The 15,930-nt window shown below is 46.6% G+C and overlaps 1 protein-coding gene across 2 annotated transcripts in view; it reads right to left on the reverse strand.

The window, feature by feature from the left end:
- Positions 1-15,930, reverse strand: part of CCN4 (cellular communication network factor 4) — a 55,842-nt gene that overhangs the window by 4,595 nt on the left and 35,317 nt on the right. The window contains exons 2-4 of one of the 2 annotated variants that reach the window (XM_048841700.2): positions 7,848-8,127; positions 2,879-3,136; positions 688-881 (exon numbers count right to left, since the gene is read on the reverse strand). In XM_048841700.2, coding sequence (XP_048697657.1) covers positions 688-881; positions 2,879-3,136; positions 7,848-8,127 — 732 coding nt within the window. Of the gene's footprint in view, positions 1-687; positions 882-2,878; positions 3,137-7,847; positions 8,128-15,930 lie in introns of those variants that run through there. The other variant, XM_048841701.2, reaches the window with a different exon arrangement.

Genomic DNA, 15,930 nt, shown 5'->3' on the forward strand with positions numbered 1-15,930 from the left:
CAGAATATTCCACACACCTGTCTCCTGTAGGTGCTGCAGATTTACATGCATGGACTTGCAAACTCACTCGTGGCAGGCTGGTTGCTTCCAAACGGCAGAGTTTACACCAGTGGTTCTCAACCTATTTACTATTGTGGGCCACATGTGTAGATGTCTTTGTTCTTTGTGGGCTGCACCCACACAATATATATACTACTTGTATGGCCCCGAGGATGTCACATGGGCCTCAGCTGGGTGCTGATTGGGCCGCAAGTCGCCCATGGGCTGTGGGTTGAGAACCACTGTTTTACACCTACAGAGAGCATTGCTTCATCACTTTCCGGCTAGCCCAGTCATGGGCACATCTGAACGAGTGGCTGGTATGCTGCTGTCATCTGTAGGGAGCTCCTGGCGGGAAGTAAAGCAATCTTCCCACAGTGGGAGTTATTTCCATCCTGCAATGGAAGAATAGGGTCCCTACTGGTCCAGGGAGGAGAAATTACACCTATCTGCATTGGCCAGACTTTATTTAGGCCACAGGCTGCAATTGCTAATCAGCAGGTCAGTGTTTCCTTATTTCCCATCCCATTCATTGTCAGAAGATCCACCTTATTACACTCTCCAACACGTAGCTCTCAGTGCCCTGCACCTGGGCAGAGAGGGGCAATCAATCAGCAAACTAAAAGGCGAGCTGTGAAATGGGCCCACCTTAATGTGTTTGTTTATATCCACCTCACAGGGCCGCATGTTGCAGAGGCGACTCTCTTTCATGAGCTGGCACTGGTCGTTGTCATTGGAAATTCTCATTGATATCCCCAGCCCGCAGGTTTTCGAGCAGGGGCTCCAGGATGAGGTGTGAATAATGCAGTTCTTCTGCCAGGATTCATTCTCTCCTTCGTAAGCTACAGACCAAAGTCATATGACATCATTTTACCCCACAAACATAATTTCTAAGGCTCATTCTAACTGCCAGGCCAATACACTGAATGACAATTAAATCAAATGGAAAGGGCTCCATTTTCCTGCTTAGCTCTGTTCATTCATCCCATGCGACCTCCTAGATTGTGACCTCTTTGGGACAGGGGTTGCCTCCTTTATTTGTCTGTATAGTACCTAGCACAATGGGGCCCTGGTCTTAGACTGGGGCTCCCATATTCTACCACAATATGAACAATTAACAATGGAAACATGTACCAGTCACTGTAGGAGTGAGATGAGATTTGAGTTTATTGTGAAAGTTTATTTCTGTACTGATTCAGCTGACTCAGGGAATGGTCCACAGTCCTTGTGGAGGGCTGGAGTAGCCCAGAGCCTTTCATTTGTAGATAGGGATGAGGGAATAGTCCACAGAGAACTCAGAAGGCACTCAGATTGACGGTGGGGTCAGGGTTTAATGTATTCACAATCCTTAGCTCAGGTTTCCACGCAGTTTGCAGAACTTGGACTGGTCTTACCTGTAATTCAGTACAGCCTCCAGGTCCCAACAGAGAGAGAAGCCCCATTGTGCTAGGTGTTATACAAACATAAAGTAAGAGACAGTCCCTGCCCTGATGAATGTATATTCTAGATAGACAAGACAGACAAAGGCTGTATTAGGAGAACTAAGTGACTCGCCCAAGGCCACACAATGAGTCGGACAGAGGCAGGATTTGAACCCAGATCTGGAGACCCATCTAGAACCTAAGTTACACTTTTTTGGGGTTCAAGGTTGTTTGATGAAGAGGAAAGATTTCCCAGTGTTTAGGACACTAGTCTAATCCATAGGAAACCTGGACTCAAGTCCTTGCTCCACCACAGACTTCCTGTGTGACCTTCAGCAAGTCCCTTAGCTTCTCTGTGCCTCAGTTCTCCATCCGTACAATGGGGATAATAGCACTATGCTACCTCACCAGGTGTTATAAGGATAAATACACTACTAAAGACTGTGAAGCATCCAGCTGCCATGGTAACAGGGATTATCAGTACCTAAAGTAGCTTTGGGCAGTCACCTCTCTGCCTGTTTTCTCAGCTACCATGCTTTAGCTAGGGCTCATACAATCCAGCCTTTTATGGCAGGATGTTCCATACACTCCAGAGAGGAGGTTAGTCAGACATGGTGATGTTGCAGTGCAATGGGAGTGCGTCACAGCTACCCTGCTGCATGCGTCAGGGTCCATCGGAGGGGGGAGCCCCGTGTTGTAGTTTAGACCCACGCTGGCCCGAAGTCTGGGGGAGGAGTTCAGATTATGGGGGGTAGGCCACTATAGTGATAGGCACCAATCCTCACCCAGACTGTCTCAAAATTCAGGGCTGCATGGCTGCGGAATGGGCCTGTTTCTGGGTATGTCTACACTGGCGTGGGAGGCGTAATTTCTGATCGAGCTAGTGTGCTAAGAATCAGCGTGCAGCCATGGCAGCGCGAGTGGCAGGAGGGGCTAGTCGCATGTGTACGATTCTGTCTGAGACCCGACGCCCCTGTGTTGATAAACTCTTGCATGCTAACTCTAAGCCTGAATGTGACATGGGCAGAGCTAAATGAGGAAGCAGCCCATGGCACTTTCCCAGTGCTAGAAGTCTTAGCTTCAGTGACAGCTCCCCCCTTCCCCTCCCCCCTCTTTTGCTGTGGTTAATGCAATTGTCAGGAGCACTTGGGCATTTTGCAGAAACCTGTCCAGCAGCTGTGCTACAGGGTTTGAACACAGCAGTGGCCTGCACGTAACCCACTCTGCAGGGTGAGTTACACAGCGCTCTCTCTGCTGCCTGATTCACAGGGGATTGGAGTCTGCTGCAGCTGCCAGCTAGGGGGACTTAATTTTTTAGCTCAAGCTGCAGAGGCTGCAGAGGCTTTAGCTCTGGCAGTCCCGGGTTCAATTCCCCGTGACGATCAAGGCGATGCCCATTACCCACACACACACTCTACCTGCAGAGGAGATATGTCGTGGAGATGTCTTCCTGATCTTCTTTGAGTCATCACAGATCCACTGCTCGCAGCACTTGCCTGCTATCTTAACTTGCTTTGGGTTTGGGCACCAGATGAGCGGGGGGCGTGAGTTGGTGCACAATGGCAGACAGCCCACAGCCCCATTAATGCATGTGCAATTGTACTTGCAATTGGGCTGGAAGGTCTCTCCGTTCTTATACCGGATTCCATTAAGGACACAGCCCACGCCCACAATTTCTAAAACGGGGAGAGCAAGAGAGAGATCGAGAGAGAGACAAAACCACGAAAATCATGAACGGTATTCAGAATAGCTAGTTTCTTTAATGGGGAACTCCCCAGACTGACAGGGCCAAAATTTAAGTGCCAGCACCATTCTGCTGCAGAACAAAGCAGGTCCATATAATTTTAGGCCTTATCATCACTAATAGGGTAGCTCCCCCTTATGAAGCACAGCTGTGGCAGTTTCCTTCTTAGAGGTCTGAAGAACATATTTTATTCCTTGTTGGATCTGCCAGGAGTCACACATGCATCCACGGAGCTTTTCATTGAGTTTCAAGTTCCCCTTACAAACAAGCAAACAGACACAAAAGGACTGTAATAATGATCCAGGGAATTGCAGCTTATGACTGCAAAGCTTATGACTGTTGATTGCTCGATTATTTTATAGGACTTGAAGGAATTCCCAGCCTGAGAGCCAGGAGCAATAGAACTACTGAGTTTTACCTGGCCTCATGAATGCTCCACGCAACTCTTACACAAACAAATCAACACGGGTGCTCTTGGAAACAGGGCTTGTGAGCCTTTGGGGCAAAGTTCTGAGTTCGCAATGAAAAGCAGACTTAGGCACGTTATGGGAGCTCTCATTCTGTAATGAAGGCTAGCTCTACAAGGCTCTGATTGGAATCAATTGGCAGTCAGGGGCTTGTAATACAGTAGCAAGTTAAAGCTGCAATTTCATAATTAGTCCCAGGGAAGCAGTGTGCTACATAAAGCATTGCCGTCCCCCTTCTATTCTCTTCATTGATGAAGATGTTCTTGCATTGGAACGATCACAAAGTTTTAAGGTTGGTTAAAGAGGGGCCTGAACCAAACCTCACTTCAACTGCCAGGTGATTTGAAACTTTAGATTCACATTTTGCAAAAGCCTCTTATTTTTAGAATGGATCGAACAAAATCCCTGAATCCAACTCCCGCCCCAATTTGAGTTGTTTGAAATCCAAATGCAGATTCAAGATGCTGTGTCCTGTGCCCACCTGCAGTTGTGAAGAGGGTGTTTCTGAGTGAGGGCACAGAGACAAAACTCAGCCAGAGAATTCCAGTGATACGCTGCAATCCTTGCATACACACTATCGGGAAGCAAGTCCGTGGTTTCAATTTGCTGGGGGGATTTGTTGCAAACATTTCCCCCGCATGATTTATGCAGGCTCACACTGCCTTGTACCCCTCACACTGAGAGTTTCATTTGGAGTTATCCCAAAGCTCAGACAGAAAAACCCATCCAAACCCTCAGAAGCTTGAAGGTTTTGACTTGAAACCACATGCAGTCACTGCGTTTTCCATAGGTTTCACCCCAAACCTCAAACTCATCCCAACACCTGTATATCTCCTTCAGGTGTTATATTATTAGAAGATTATACTATATACATTGGATGGACAGGACCAGATGCATAATACTCTCAATGAGCAGGGACAGATGCTGCTGCTGAATAAGGAGCTCTGCATGGCCTTTACATATAAGGGCCAGTTCCTGGGACGTGCTGAGTGCGTTCAGTCCCCGGGGCCCCAAGTCCTCTGCAGGATCGGTCCCGAAGTGTATTCGCTGAAATGCATGGAGAATGGGTAGACAATCCCAAATAAGGAAGCAAGTGCCTTGAGAGCAGGGAAGGAGCCTGAAAGGAGTGTGAAGGTGAAAGGGGTGTAAAGTGTCACATGAGAAACTGCTGTGTCCTAATTGACTTGGTCAGCAGGAGACCCCTAACCTCCCTCTACCTGGCCAGCCTCAGGGTTTTCAGGGTCCCTTGCGAGACTTGAGCTGGGACCTCAAGCTGCTGAGGGTGAGGAATCAGGCCAAGAGATGACTGCCTCTCTGATCCTCTTGGCAAGGCAGCAGGCTGCATTCTCCTTTGGGCCCCCATGGCAGGGATGAGTGGTGGGTCTCCCTATGGCCCACCGTCCCAAGCATGCGCCTGTATTGCTTTGGTCTGAAGCCAGCCATGTGTATCTGCCAGCCAGTCAAGACATCTTCCCTGCCTACTCAAGACACTGAGCATCACCTACTGTTCCAGGGAATGGAGGAGCATACAGCTGTAAATCGGAGGGTAGGACTGGGCCTCCAGCTGCGGTGTCCTTCTTACTCCTGGCCACAGCCAACTCAAAGAGCAAGACCCCTACAGTCACCTCTCAACTGACTAACAGGCTGGAGAACCAGCAGATCTTTTTCAGGGGCAGGGGGAATGGAAGGTTTACAGTCAAGTATATCTTGACTTTAGTAAGTCTTTTGATACTGTCTCGCGTGACCTGCTCATAACAAACTAGGCAGCATCGATGGAGCTACTATAAGGTGGGTGCATAACTGGTTGGAAAACCATTCCCAGAGAGTAGTTATCAAGCTGGAAGGCCATATCGAGTGGGGTCCTGCAGGGGTTGGTCCTGAGTCTGGTTCTGTTCATAGAATCATAGAATATCAGGGTTGGTACCTCAGGAGGTCATCTAGTCCAACCCCCTGCTCAAAGCAGGACCGATCCCCAATTAAATCATCCCAGCCAGGGCTTTGTCAAGCCTGACCTTAAAAACTTCTAAGGAAGGAGATTCCACACCTCCCTAGGTAACGCATTCCAGTGTTTCATCACCCTCCTAGTGAAAAAGTTTTTCCTAATATCCAACCTAAATCTCCCCCACTGCAACTTGAGATCATTACTCCTTGTTCTGTCATCTGCTACCACTGAGAACAGTCTAGAGCCATCCTCTTTGGAACCCCCTTTCAGGTAGTTGAAAGCAGCTATCAAATCCCCCCTCATTCTTCTCTTCCGGAGACTAAACATCTCCAGTTCCCTCAGCCTCTCCTCGTAAGTCATGTGTTCCAGTCCCCTACTCATTTTTGTTGCCCTCTGCTGGACTCTTTCCAATTTTTCCACATCCTTCTTGTAGCGTGGGGCCCAAAACCGGACACAGTACTCCAGATGAGGCCTCACCAGTGTCGAATAGAGGGGAATGATCACGTCCCTCGATCTGCTGGCAATGCCCTTACTTATACATCCCAAAATGCCATTGGCCTTCTTGGCAACAAGGGCACACTGTTGACTCATATCCAGCTTCTTGTCCACTGTAACCCCTAGGTCCTTTTCTGCAGAACTGCTGCTGAGCCATTCGGTCTGTAGTCTGTAGCGGTGCATGGGATTCTTCCGTCCTAAGTGCAGGACTCTGCACTCGTCCTTTTTGAATCTCATAAGATTGCTTTTGGCCCAATCCTCCAATTTGTCTAGGTCCCTCTGTATCCTATTCCTACCCTCCAGTGTACCTACCTCTCCTCCCAGTTTAGTGTCATTTGCAAACTTGCTGAGGGTGCAATCCACACCATCCTCCAGATCATTTATGAAGATATTGAACAAAACCGGCCCCAGGACCAACCCTTGGGGCACTCCACTTGATACCGACTGCCAACTAGACATGGAGCCATTGATCACTACCCGTTGAGCCCGACAATCTAGCCAGCTTTCTATCCACCTTATAGTCCATTCATCCAACCCATACTTCTTTAACTTGCTGGCAAGAATACTGTGGGAGACCGTGTCAAAAGCTTTGCTAAAGTCAAGGAACAACACGTCCACTGCTTTCCCTTCATCCACAGAGCCAGTTGTCTCGTCATGGAAGGCAATTAGATTAGTCAAGCATGACTTGCCCTTGGTGAATCCATGCTGACAGTTTCTGATCACTTTCCTCTCCTCTAAGTGCTTCAGCATTGATTCCTTGAGGACCTACTCCATGATTTTTCCAGGGACTGAGGTGAGGCTGACTGGTCTGTAGTTCCCAGGATCCTCCTTCTTCCCTTTTTTAAAGATGGGCACTACATTAGCCTTTTTCCAGTCGTCCGGGACCTCCCCCGATCGCATGAGTTTTCAAAGATAATGGCCAATGGCTCTGCAATCACATCCGCCAACTCCTTTAGCACTCTCAGATGCAACGCATCCGGCCCCATGGACTTGTGCACGTCCAGCTTTTCTAAATAGTCCCGAACCACTTCTTTCTCCACAGAGGGCTGGTCACCTCCTCCCCATGCTGTGCTGCCCAGTGCAGTAGTCTGGGAGATGACCTTTTTCGTGAAGACAGAGGCAAAAAAAGCATTGAGTACATTAGCTTTGTTCAATATCTTCATCAATAATTTAGAGAATGGCATAGAGAGTACACCTATAAAGTTTGTGGACAATACCAAGGTGGGAGGGGTTGCAAGTGCTTTAGAGGATAGGATTAAAATTCAAAATGATCTGGACAAACTGGAGAAATGGTCTCTTGGGGGAAGGAGGGATGCAGACAAAGGCAAGGGTGGAGGGGGGGCGCAAGGTAAAAAGTCTGGGGACCACTGTGTTAACCTCTGAGGATAGGACAAGAAGCAATGGGCTTAAATTGCAGCAAGTGAAGTTTAGGTTGGACATTAGGAAAAACTTCCGAACTGTCAGGGTTGTTGAGCACCTGGACAAATTGCCTAGGGAGGTTGTGGAATCTCTGTCATTGGAGGTTTTTAAGAACAGGTTAGATAAACACCTGTCAGGAATGGTCTAGTTATTATGTAGTCCTGCCTTGAGTGCAGGGGACTGGACTAAATGAACTAAGGAGGCACCTTCCAGTCCTACAAGTCTATGATTCTGTTAATAGACAAGTCTTGGGTACATTCAGAGCAATAGGAGGTGTCAGAGCTGTGTATCTAAGCCAAAAATATACATACATCACTTACGTGCACATACTCCTATTTCGTACCTAGGTCTGTCTCCACTGTAGTCACAGTACAAGCCCCTATGGAAGTCACAGGTATCAGCCTCCGTGCAATTCTCTCCAATCTGTTTGGCACACGTCTTGCAGCACTCGCAGCCATCGGTGATCAGGCTGACCCCTGCCGGGCACCGAGGGGGCCACTTGGGACACTCGCATGGCCACTTACAGTACTGAGTCCGTGTGTAGCCCTCAGTCACGACGGTGACGGTAGGGGGCATGGTCGTGGAGTCCTGGGACACGGCCTACAAATGAACAAACAAGGCTCACAGTCCTTTCGGGAAGGGCTTTGAAAGGTTTATCCACTAATTAACCCATGTCAAGTTCAAAGGGACCGAGAAGGAATGAAGGGGTCACAGCAAAGAGCTATGGAGGTGGACCTCATTTGGAGAGCAGCCACCTCCCTCTTGTTGCATAATCTCCATTACCAGCCTTTGGTAGAGGGTCAGGAGTTTGGAGAAGCACCCAGCTTGGATGGTCTTATCTGAGTGATACTCAGCCTTTTTCACATGAAGACCCATCTCCTACCCAGCTGGGATGTCTCTCCATTTAGCAATTGGGCGAGGGCAAAGAGGTTGTGACTCCCTGACACCTCTTCATGATCTGAAGGCCCAAGAGCCCTAGCTTATCTGAAACTCCTGGGCCTGCTCCTGAGCTGGGGCTCCTGTGAGGACAGGCTGGTCTCCTGAGATCCCTGCCACTTCTCATTTACAGTCAGGCTACAAATTGCCTCTTGTACAGTATTTCAAGACTTCAGTCTCAAATACGGACCCGCCATAGGAAGTGCATTAGCTAGCGAGGGGGAAAGATATGTTCATTCCTTCTCTGTTACCCAAACATTTGGTTCTTGTTTTACCAAGCTGGTTCACCCATGCCAGTCCATGAATTCTTAGCTCCCCCGCATGTCCCAGTTGTAGAACAAGTCACAGACAATCAAATTCCTTGGCAGCGTCCCACATCTATGTGGCTTTGATTTACGCTAGCTCTAACATTTACTTTAAGTCCTATGGGTGGGGTCCATGAAGGTACTTAGGCACGTAAGTCCCATTGATAGATACCACTGTGATTCACAAAACTCTGCTTCTGCTTCTACTTGGCACCCACATTTTTCCTCTGGGCATGTCTGGGTGCCTATCTCCTGCCTGAGCATGTGCACTGCTTCCTCTCTCCAGGCATCCAGACCTATCTCCCACCTGGAAAAATGGGTGTTTGGCCAGTGCAGTAACATGCAGAGGCCCAGCCTGGCAGGCAGCCAGCCCCCATTAGAGCCGTTAGCCCAGTGGGTAGGGTATTCAGCCAGGAGGTAGGAGATCCCCCCTCCTACCCCAGTTCAAGTCTCCTCTCTTCCAGAGGGGGAGAACTGGGCTCTGCCACACCTCAGGTGAGTGTCCTAGCCATGGGGACTATAGGATATTATGGTGTAGGGCTTCCTCAGTCTTTCCTATTGAAGCTGTTCCACTTTAGCTAAACAAGTCAACAATTACATATTATTTGGGCTAGTGAAAATGACTATGTAGGCCAGTGTTTAGAGCACTAACCCGAGAGGTGGTAGATCCTTGTTCAACTCCCTTTGTCCCCAGAGAAAGAAGGACTAGAACTGGGAGACTCCCAAATCCTAGGTGAGCACCTTACCACTGGACTAACAGCTATACAGAATGCTGTTCACCACCCCCACTGTTTTGTTTTGGGTCCCTCACACAACTTGGGTGGCCAAGAGCCTGTCTTCCCCTGGTTCAGGGGAGGCACCTCCCTGCAGCCTGGGCTTAGGCGCCTATCTGCATGAGAGGGGTGGGGCTTAGTACACGTGATGGCTTTGTGGAGCGCAGGCTGAGATGCCTGTCTTTCCCCATTCCTTGCATTGGGAGCCTACCTGCCTAACTCAGGCTTTGTGGATTACACGGGTTTCCTGTGATTTTCTAGGCACCTAAAAGTTAGGCGCTGTGATGCCTGATTCCTTTTGTGGAGCTGGGCCTGTGTGACTTAAACCCTTATTCATCCGTGTCAATGTCAAAAATACCATAGGTGTATTGCAGCCATCTCTGCCTAATTGTGATTCACACTGGCATCAGGTTGCTGTCACAATTGCATATTCCTCTTTGATGGGCTCTTGAGGCACTCACACTGATGGTGCCTTGTTTTCTCTTTTTCTTTTTTCCCTAAGGCTCCACAAACAGCCGTTGGGACATTAAAGCGGCTAGCTTCAGCCCTTGCCACTCGGCACATGGCTGAAATGCCCTGCACATCGGAAGAGACAAGGATCATTGTTTGCAGAGCTCCCCAAGTTACTGGCATACACAGACTTCCCAGAATGGGGCATGCTGAGGCAACAGATCGTGCAGTGAAAGTGCTGCCAGGGTCCCATTTCCCAACCCCGCCTGTCTTACAGGTAAGAGTTGAACCAATATCCTGTAAGTGTGTAAAACCGAGAGACCGTAAGCCTCCCCACAGCCAAGAAGAGGAGGGTGACATCACTGTCCTCAAGCAGGAGAGAGGATGGGGTATGGAAAAGACGGGTGTAAATCTTGACACTGCCCTATTATATATTGATAATATATAATATATAATATATCACTGCAGTCATGTAACATCACATTGCAATGCGACATCTGGTTGTCCTGAGAGTATGGAGGGGCCCTCTGCTACTACAGTAGTTGAATGTTTCCTCAGCTGGTACAAGGTGGGAGATCACTGCACTGAGGTACTCGAGACAGAATCAGAACAGGAGACAGTCAATGAAGAGATTATGAAAAAGTGTTTGTGCTGCAAAGTTAAGCCATGAGAGACGGCCGCAAGGTGCATTAAGGGCCGCTATCCCATAGAACTTTAGTGACAAGTATCTAATATATCCCAGCCAGCTGTACTTTCCATTTGAAAAGACATATTAATTACCACTATTACCAACACTGGCAACTACAGGAGTTCCAAATCCCAGTCAACCCTTTGGGAAGGAAATTCTGCACGGCTGTCTGTGGGCTACAGATTGCTCCCTTCCTTGCTCTGCACATGGTGGCTTTGTAAAAACATCTCCCATCAATCAGAAATGGACAACCTCCACTGGGCCTGGCTGTCAATGGCCTCTAAACCCAGCCTCCGTTTGTGCACATATCAATTTGCAAATGCTTTCCAAGTAGCTCGACACACAAATGTGCTGGTGGAAAAGTGCATGCCTGGGCACAGAACGTCACTGGCCCAAGGGAAGGGCAGGGTAAGGAAACCAGGCCCTTGTGCTCACCTAGCCTAAGGAGAGAAAATACTTTCAAACGAGTTGCATTGTGGTTAATCATTAGAACAGTTAATGATCAAATCCAGATATAAAAAGAAACTCTACAGCAATGTAATGAGCGCATAATCACAGCACAACCCTATAAGTAAATGCATTTGCAGTGACCGCTGCCAAGCTATTGCTGGTTTAGACAAGAGTGAGCCAGTAGATTGGCTGGCAAAGGTTGCATCCTGTACAGCTATGAAACTACGGCTCAATCAACATAGATAGCAAAGGCGAAAACAAACGAAAACCCTCAAACCATAGTTCTTCTGGTTTTAGTTCAGAGAAGATCATGTTTATGTTATAATTTGTGCACGCCTCCCGCCCCTCTGTCCCAAACAGTGAGCTATTAAAAATGTCCACCTCTGACAATACATATCACACTGGGGCATCATAGTTTCTGGCCATCCTTTGGATAAGAAATAACAGGGGTGGCTCCTGGCATCAGGTGTGAAGCTGAAGCATATGTAATTGTTTGCTCAGATGTCATCAGTAAAATACAGATTATGCTGGAATTCCTTCAGAGCTCTAAGAACTCCTTGTTGCATTAGTGTGCTGGAAGATATGCATTAGTGGTGGGTCTGAGCACAGGCTCCAGTTCCTGGGATCTGGAGAGGCTATGCCAGATTCAGGAGAATTTATCCACAAGGTACGTAGATACAGTAGAACCTCAGAGTTATGAACACCTCGGGAATGGAGATTGTTTGTCACTCAGAATGTTTGGTTTCAGAGTAGCAGCCGTGTCAGTCTGTATTCGCAAAAAGAAAAGGAGGACTTGTGGCACCTTAGAGACTAACAAATTTATCTGAGCATAAGTTTTCGTGAGCTACAGCTCACTTCATCGGATGCATTCAGTGGAAAATACAGTGTGGAGATTTATATACATAAAGAACATGAAACAATGGGTGTTACCATACACACTGTAACCAGAGTGATCACTTAAGGTGAGCCATTACCAGCAGGAGAGTGCGGGGGGGGGGGGGGGGGAGCCTTTTGTAGTGATAATCAAGGTGGGCTATTTCCAGCATTTGACAAGAATGTCTGAGGAACAGTGGGGGGTGGGGGTGGGGATAAACATGGGGAAATACTTTTACTTTGTGTAATGACCCATCCACTCTCAGTCTCTATTCAAGCCTAAGTTAATTGTATCCAGTTTGCAAATTAATTCCAATTCTGCAGTCTCTCGTTGGAGTCTGTTTCTGAAGTTTTTTTGTTGTATTGCCACTTTTAGGTCTGTAATTGAGTGACCAGAGAGATTGAAGTGTTCTCCGACTGGTTTTTGAATGTTATAATTCTTGACGTCTGATTTGTGTCCATTTATTCTTTTACGTAGAGACTGTCCAGTTTGACCAATGTACATGGCAGAAGGGCATTACTGGCACATGATGGCATATATCACATTGGTAGATATGAAAGTAGAATGAATTATATTGAAATTATAATTCATTAAAGAAATGCTACTTGAAGGGTTTGTTGAAATATAGTTGTCAGGAAGAGAAACATTAAGGAGTGTAAGACAATGGGTCCCCAAACTAATTAACTTAGAGCTTCTACTGAGCTAGGAGATTGGTAAACGTTAGTATGCAAATAAGATATGTATGTATATTTGTCAGTTTCTGCTTCCTTTTGTTCTGTTATGTTAAATTGGCTTTGGCTTGTCTGTATAAATAAATTAGCTTGAGCTTTTGCAGGGACTCACAGATCTGGGTGCATTGGCAAAGCGCTTTGCTAATAAACAGAGCGGTCTAACAGATTATGTGAGTCCTGAATCTGACTTTGACAATGTGCAGGTGAACGAGCCTCTGATAGTGTGGCTGATGTGATTAGGCTCTGTTATAGTGTCCCCTGAATAGATATGTGGACACAGTTGGCAACGGGCTTTGTTGCAAGGATAGGTTCCTGGGTTAGTGGTTCTGTTGTGTGGTGTGTTGTTGCTGGTGAGTATTTGCTTCAGGTTGGGGGGCTGGATGTAAGCAAGGACTGGCCAGGTTCCCCTCTCCCCCCCTACGCCTGCTCTCCTGCTGGTAATAGCTCACCTTAAGTGATCACTCTGGTTACAGTGTGTACGGTAACACCCATTGTTTCATGGTCTCTATGTATATAAATCTCCCCACTGTATTTTCCACTGAATGCATCCGATGAAGTGAGCTGTAACTCACGAAAGCTTATGCTCAAATAAATTTGCTAGTCTCTAAGGTGCCACAAGTCCTCCTTTTCTTTTTGCAGATACAGACTAACACGGCTACTACTCTGAAACCTGATGGTTGTTCTTGTAAAAGTTTACAACTGAACACTGACTTAATACAGCTTTGAAACTTTACTGCGCAGATGGAAAATGCTGCTTGTAAACACCTTAATTTAAATGAAAGAAGCACAGAAACAATTTCTTTACCTTGTCCAATTTTTTTTTAAAACTTTCCCTTAATTTTTTAATAGTTTGCATTTAACACTGTACTGTATTGGCTTTTTCCCCCTCCTGCTGCTGTTGCCTGACTGCATACTTCCAATTCCAAATGATGTGTGTGGTTGATTGGTCAGTTCGTAACTCTGAGGTTCTATTGTAATTCCTCACAGGAAGTATAACTGTAGTCCCAGAGCAGTGCTCCAGTCCTAAAAAACAGAAGTGTCAGAACACACTTTCAGGATGTGAAAGTACCGGACATACTGGAAGGCCATTATGGCTCCCCCGAAAAGTGTCAGAACGGTGTTCTGGAGTGTTCCATCACTGCTTGAGCCCTGAATCAGAGCGTAGCCCACACTAACACAATGTAGTTCTGTCCCCTATAATGGCTAGCCTGCCAAGTGAAGTTTAAAAGTCTGCTACTGGCTTTAAGTTAATGGCTCTAGTCATGCTTTCACATTCACAGGTCCCAGGTTTGAGTCCTGTAAACAACCTGGTGACTGGGTGAAATTCTGTGGCCAGTGTTACACAGCTGGTCAGATTAGATAACCTAATAGTTCCCTCTGGCCTAAAATGCTAGGAATCTACGACCTGACCAGGGGAGTTGTGTCTTGTATGGAGAATTGAACTGCTGTGAATCTGTCACTCGGGACAACACTTCAGAGACATTAGCAGTCTCAAAGCTCTATCTGTGGTCTAGCCAGAGCCACCTTGCGTTAGCATGGGTTGCATCACCACCCCACATACATTAGTGGATTTATCTTCACAACATCTTTGAAAGGTACTGGAGCATTATTAACACCCCCATTTTACAGAGAGGGAGCCGAGGCAGAGAGATTGAAGTGATTGCTCAAGATCAGGCAGAAAGCTGGCAGCCTCTCTTTTGTCAGCACCTTCACCACATGATTGTCTTTGGAGTCTGATTTACTGAACACAACCTTGTATTTACAGTAGAACATCAGAGTTATGGATAACAGAGTTACAAACTGACCAGTCAACTGCACACCTCATTTGGAACTGGAAGTACACAATCAGGCAGCAGCAGAGACCAAAAAAAAAAAAAAAAAAAAAAAAAACCAAAAAACCCAAACCCACAAATACAGTACAGTACAGTGTTAAATGTAAACAACTAAAGGAAAGCAGCATTTTTCTTCTGCATAGTAAAGTTTCAAAGCTGTATTAAGTCAATGTTCAGTTGTAAACTTTTGAAAGAACCACCATAACATTTTGTTCAGCGTTAACGGACATTTCAGAGTTATGGACAACCTCCATTCCTGAGGTGTTCGTAACGCTGAGGTTCTACTGTCGCTGTGATTACCTGATTACCTGATTACACTGATTACCTTTCCCAACCTCAAGAAGAGCTCTGTGTAGAAGAGCTCTGTGTTCTCACCAGCAGAAGTTGGTCTAATAAAAGATATTCTCTCACCCACTTTGTCTCTCTGGAGACTGATGTTAAACAACAGAACAGGTATCTTCCTCCTATTGCCCCAAAACACACCTCAACCTTTACCATGGAAGAACCAGCTCTGGGGATCAGAGAGGAACTCAGCCTCCAGCTCGTTCAGTCAGCTGCTGCAGCAAATTATCTATAATGCATTTAAGCATCTATTCAAATACACATCCCTGTAGCAGTTGAGAAATCTAAAGGATGCCATTCAATCCTCACAGTGATTGTGATGCAGACAGTGACCCACTAATAATGGCTAAATACTGTGGGTAGTGACACTTTATGAACACCTCGACAGACAGAACTTCTTTCACATACGCCACCCAACAGGCATCATGATGGTTCTGACTTTCATTCATTGCCATCTTTTGATTTAAAAAAAACAAAACACAATTTCAGATGCCAGTTGAGCTTTTAGAAATCCCTTCATGAGAACATCAGTACATACAAAGTCCACAAGATTGGGTTACAGAGCGATTCAAAAAGGCAGGCTAGGGGATGACGTTGACTCCAAAGTCCCGAAGGGCTGAGTTCTTTGTCATCTATACTCTGGAACCCCCAGAATGCCAAAATCAATTTCTCTTTTCAGCTTTCAGTAATTAATTTTGCATGATTACACTCCAATCCTGTAGTCTGGGAATACGCCATCTTCGATGTACAGGAGAAAATATTTCAACACTAGTTATTTATGATGACTTCTGATTTTATTTCTTCCAAGTTACCAGCCTGTGCTCATGTAAGGAAAACACAGGGCGCCTCGCACTCTGTTATGGCTGATAGGTCTCTGTTAAGGTCACTTGTTACTTCTATTTGGCAGGCTCCAATCTGAACTGCCTTTTGCACCTGCATAGAATAACACATCTCCAGCCAACGGCAGCTAGCTATTTAATATGTACCCATTCCGGGAGGGAAGAAAGAGAAGATGATAAGTG

The sequence above is a fragment of the Caretta caretta genome, chromosome 2, assembly GCF_965140235.1.
Source record: "Caretta caretta isolate rCarCar2 chromosome 2, rCarCar1.hap1, whole genome shotgun sequence".
In the NCBI taxonomy this organism is placed as follows: Eukaryota; Metazoa; Chordata; order Testudines; family Cheloniidae; genus Caretta; species Caretta caretta.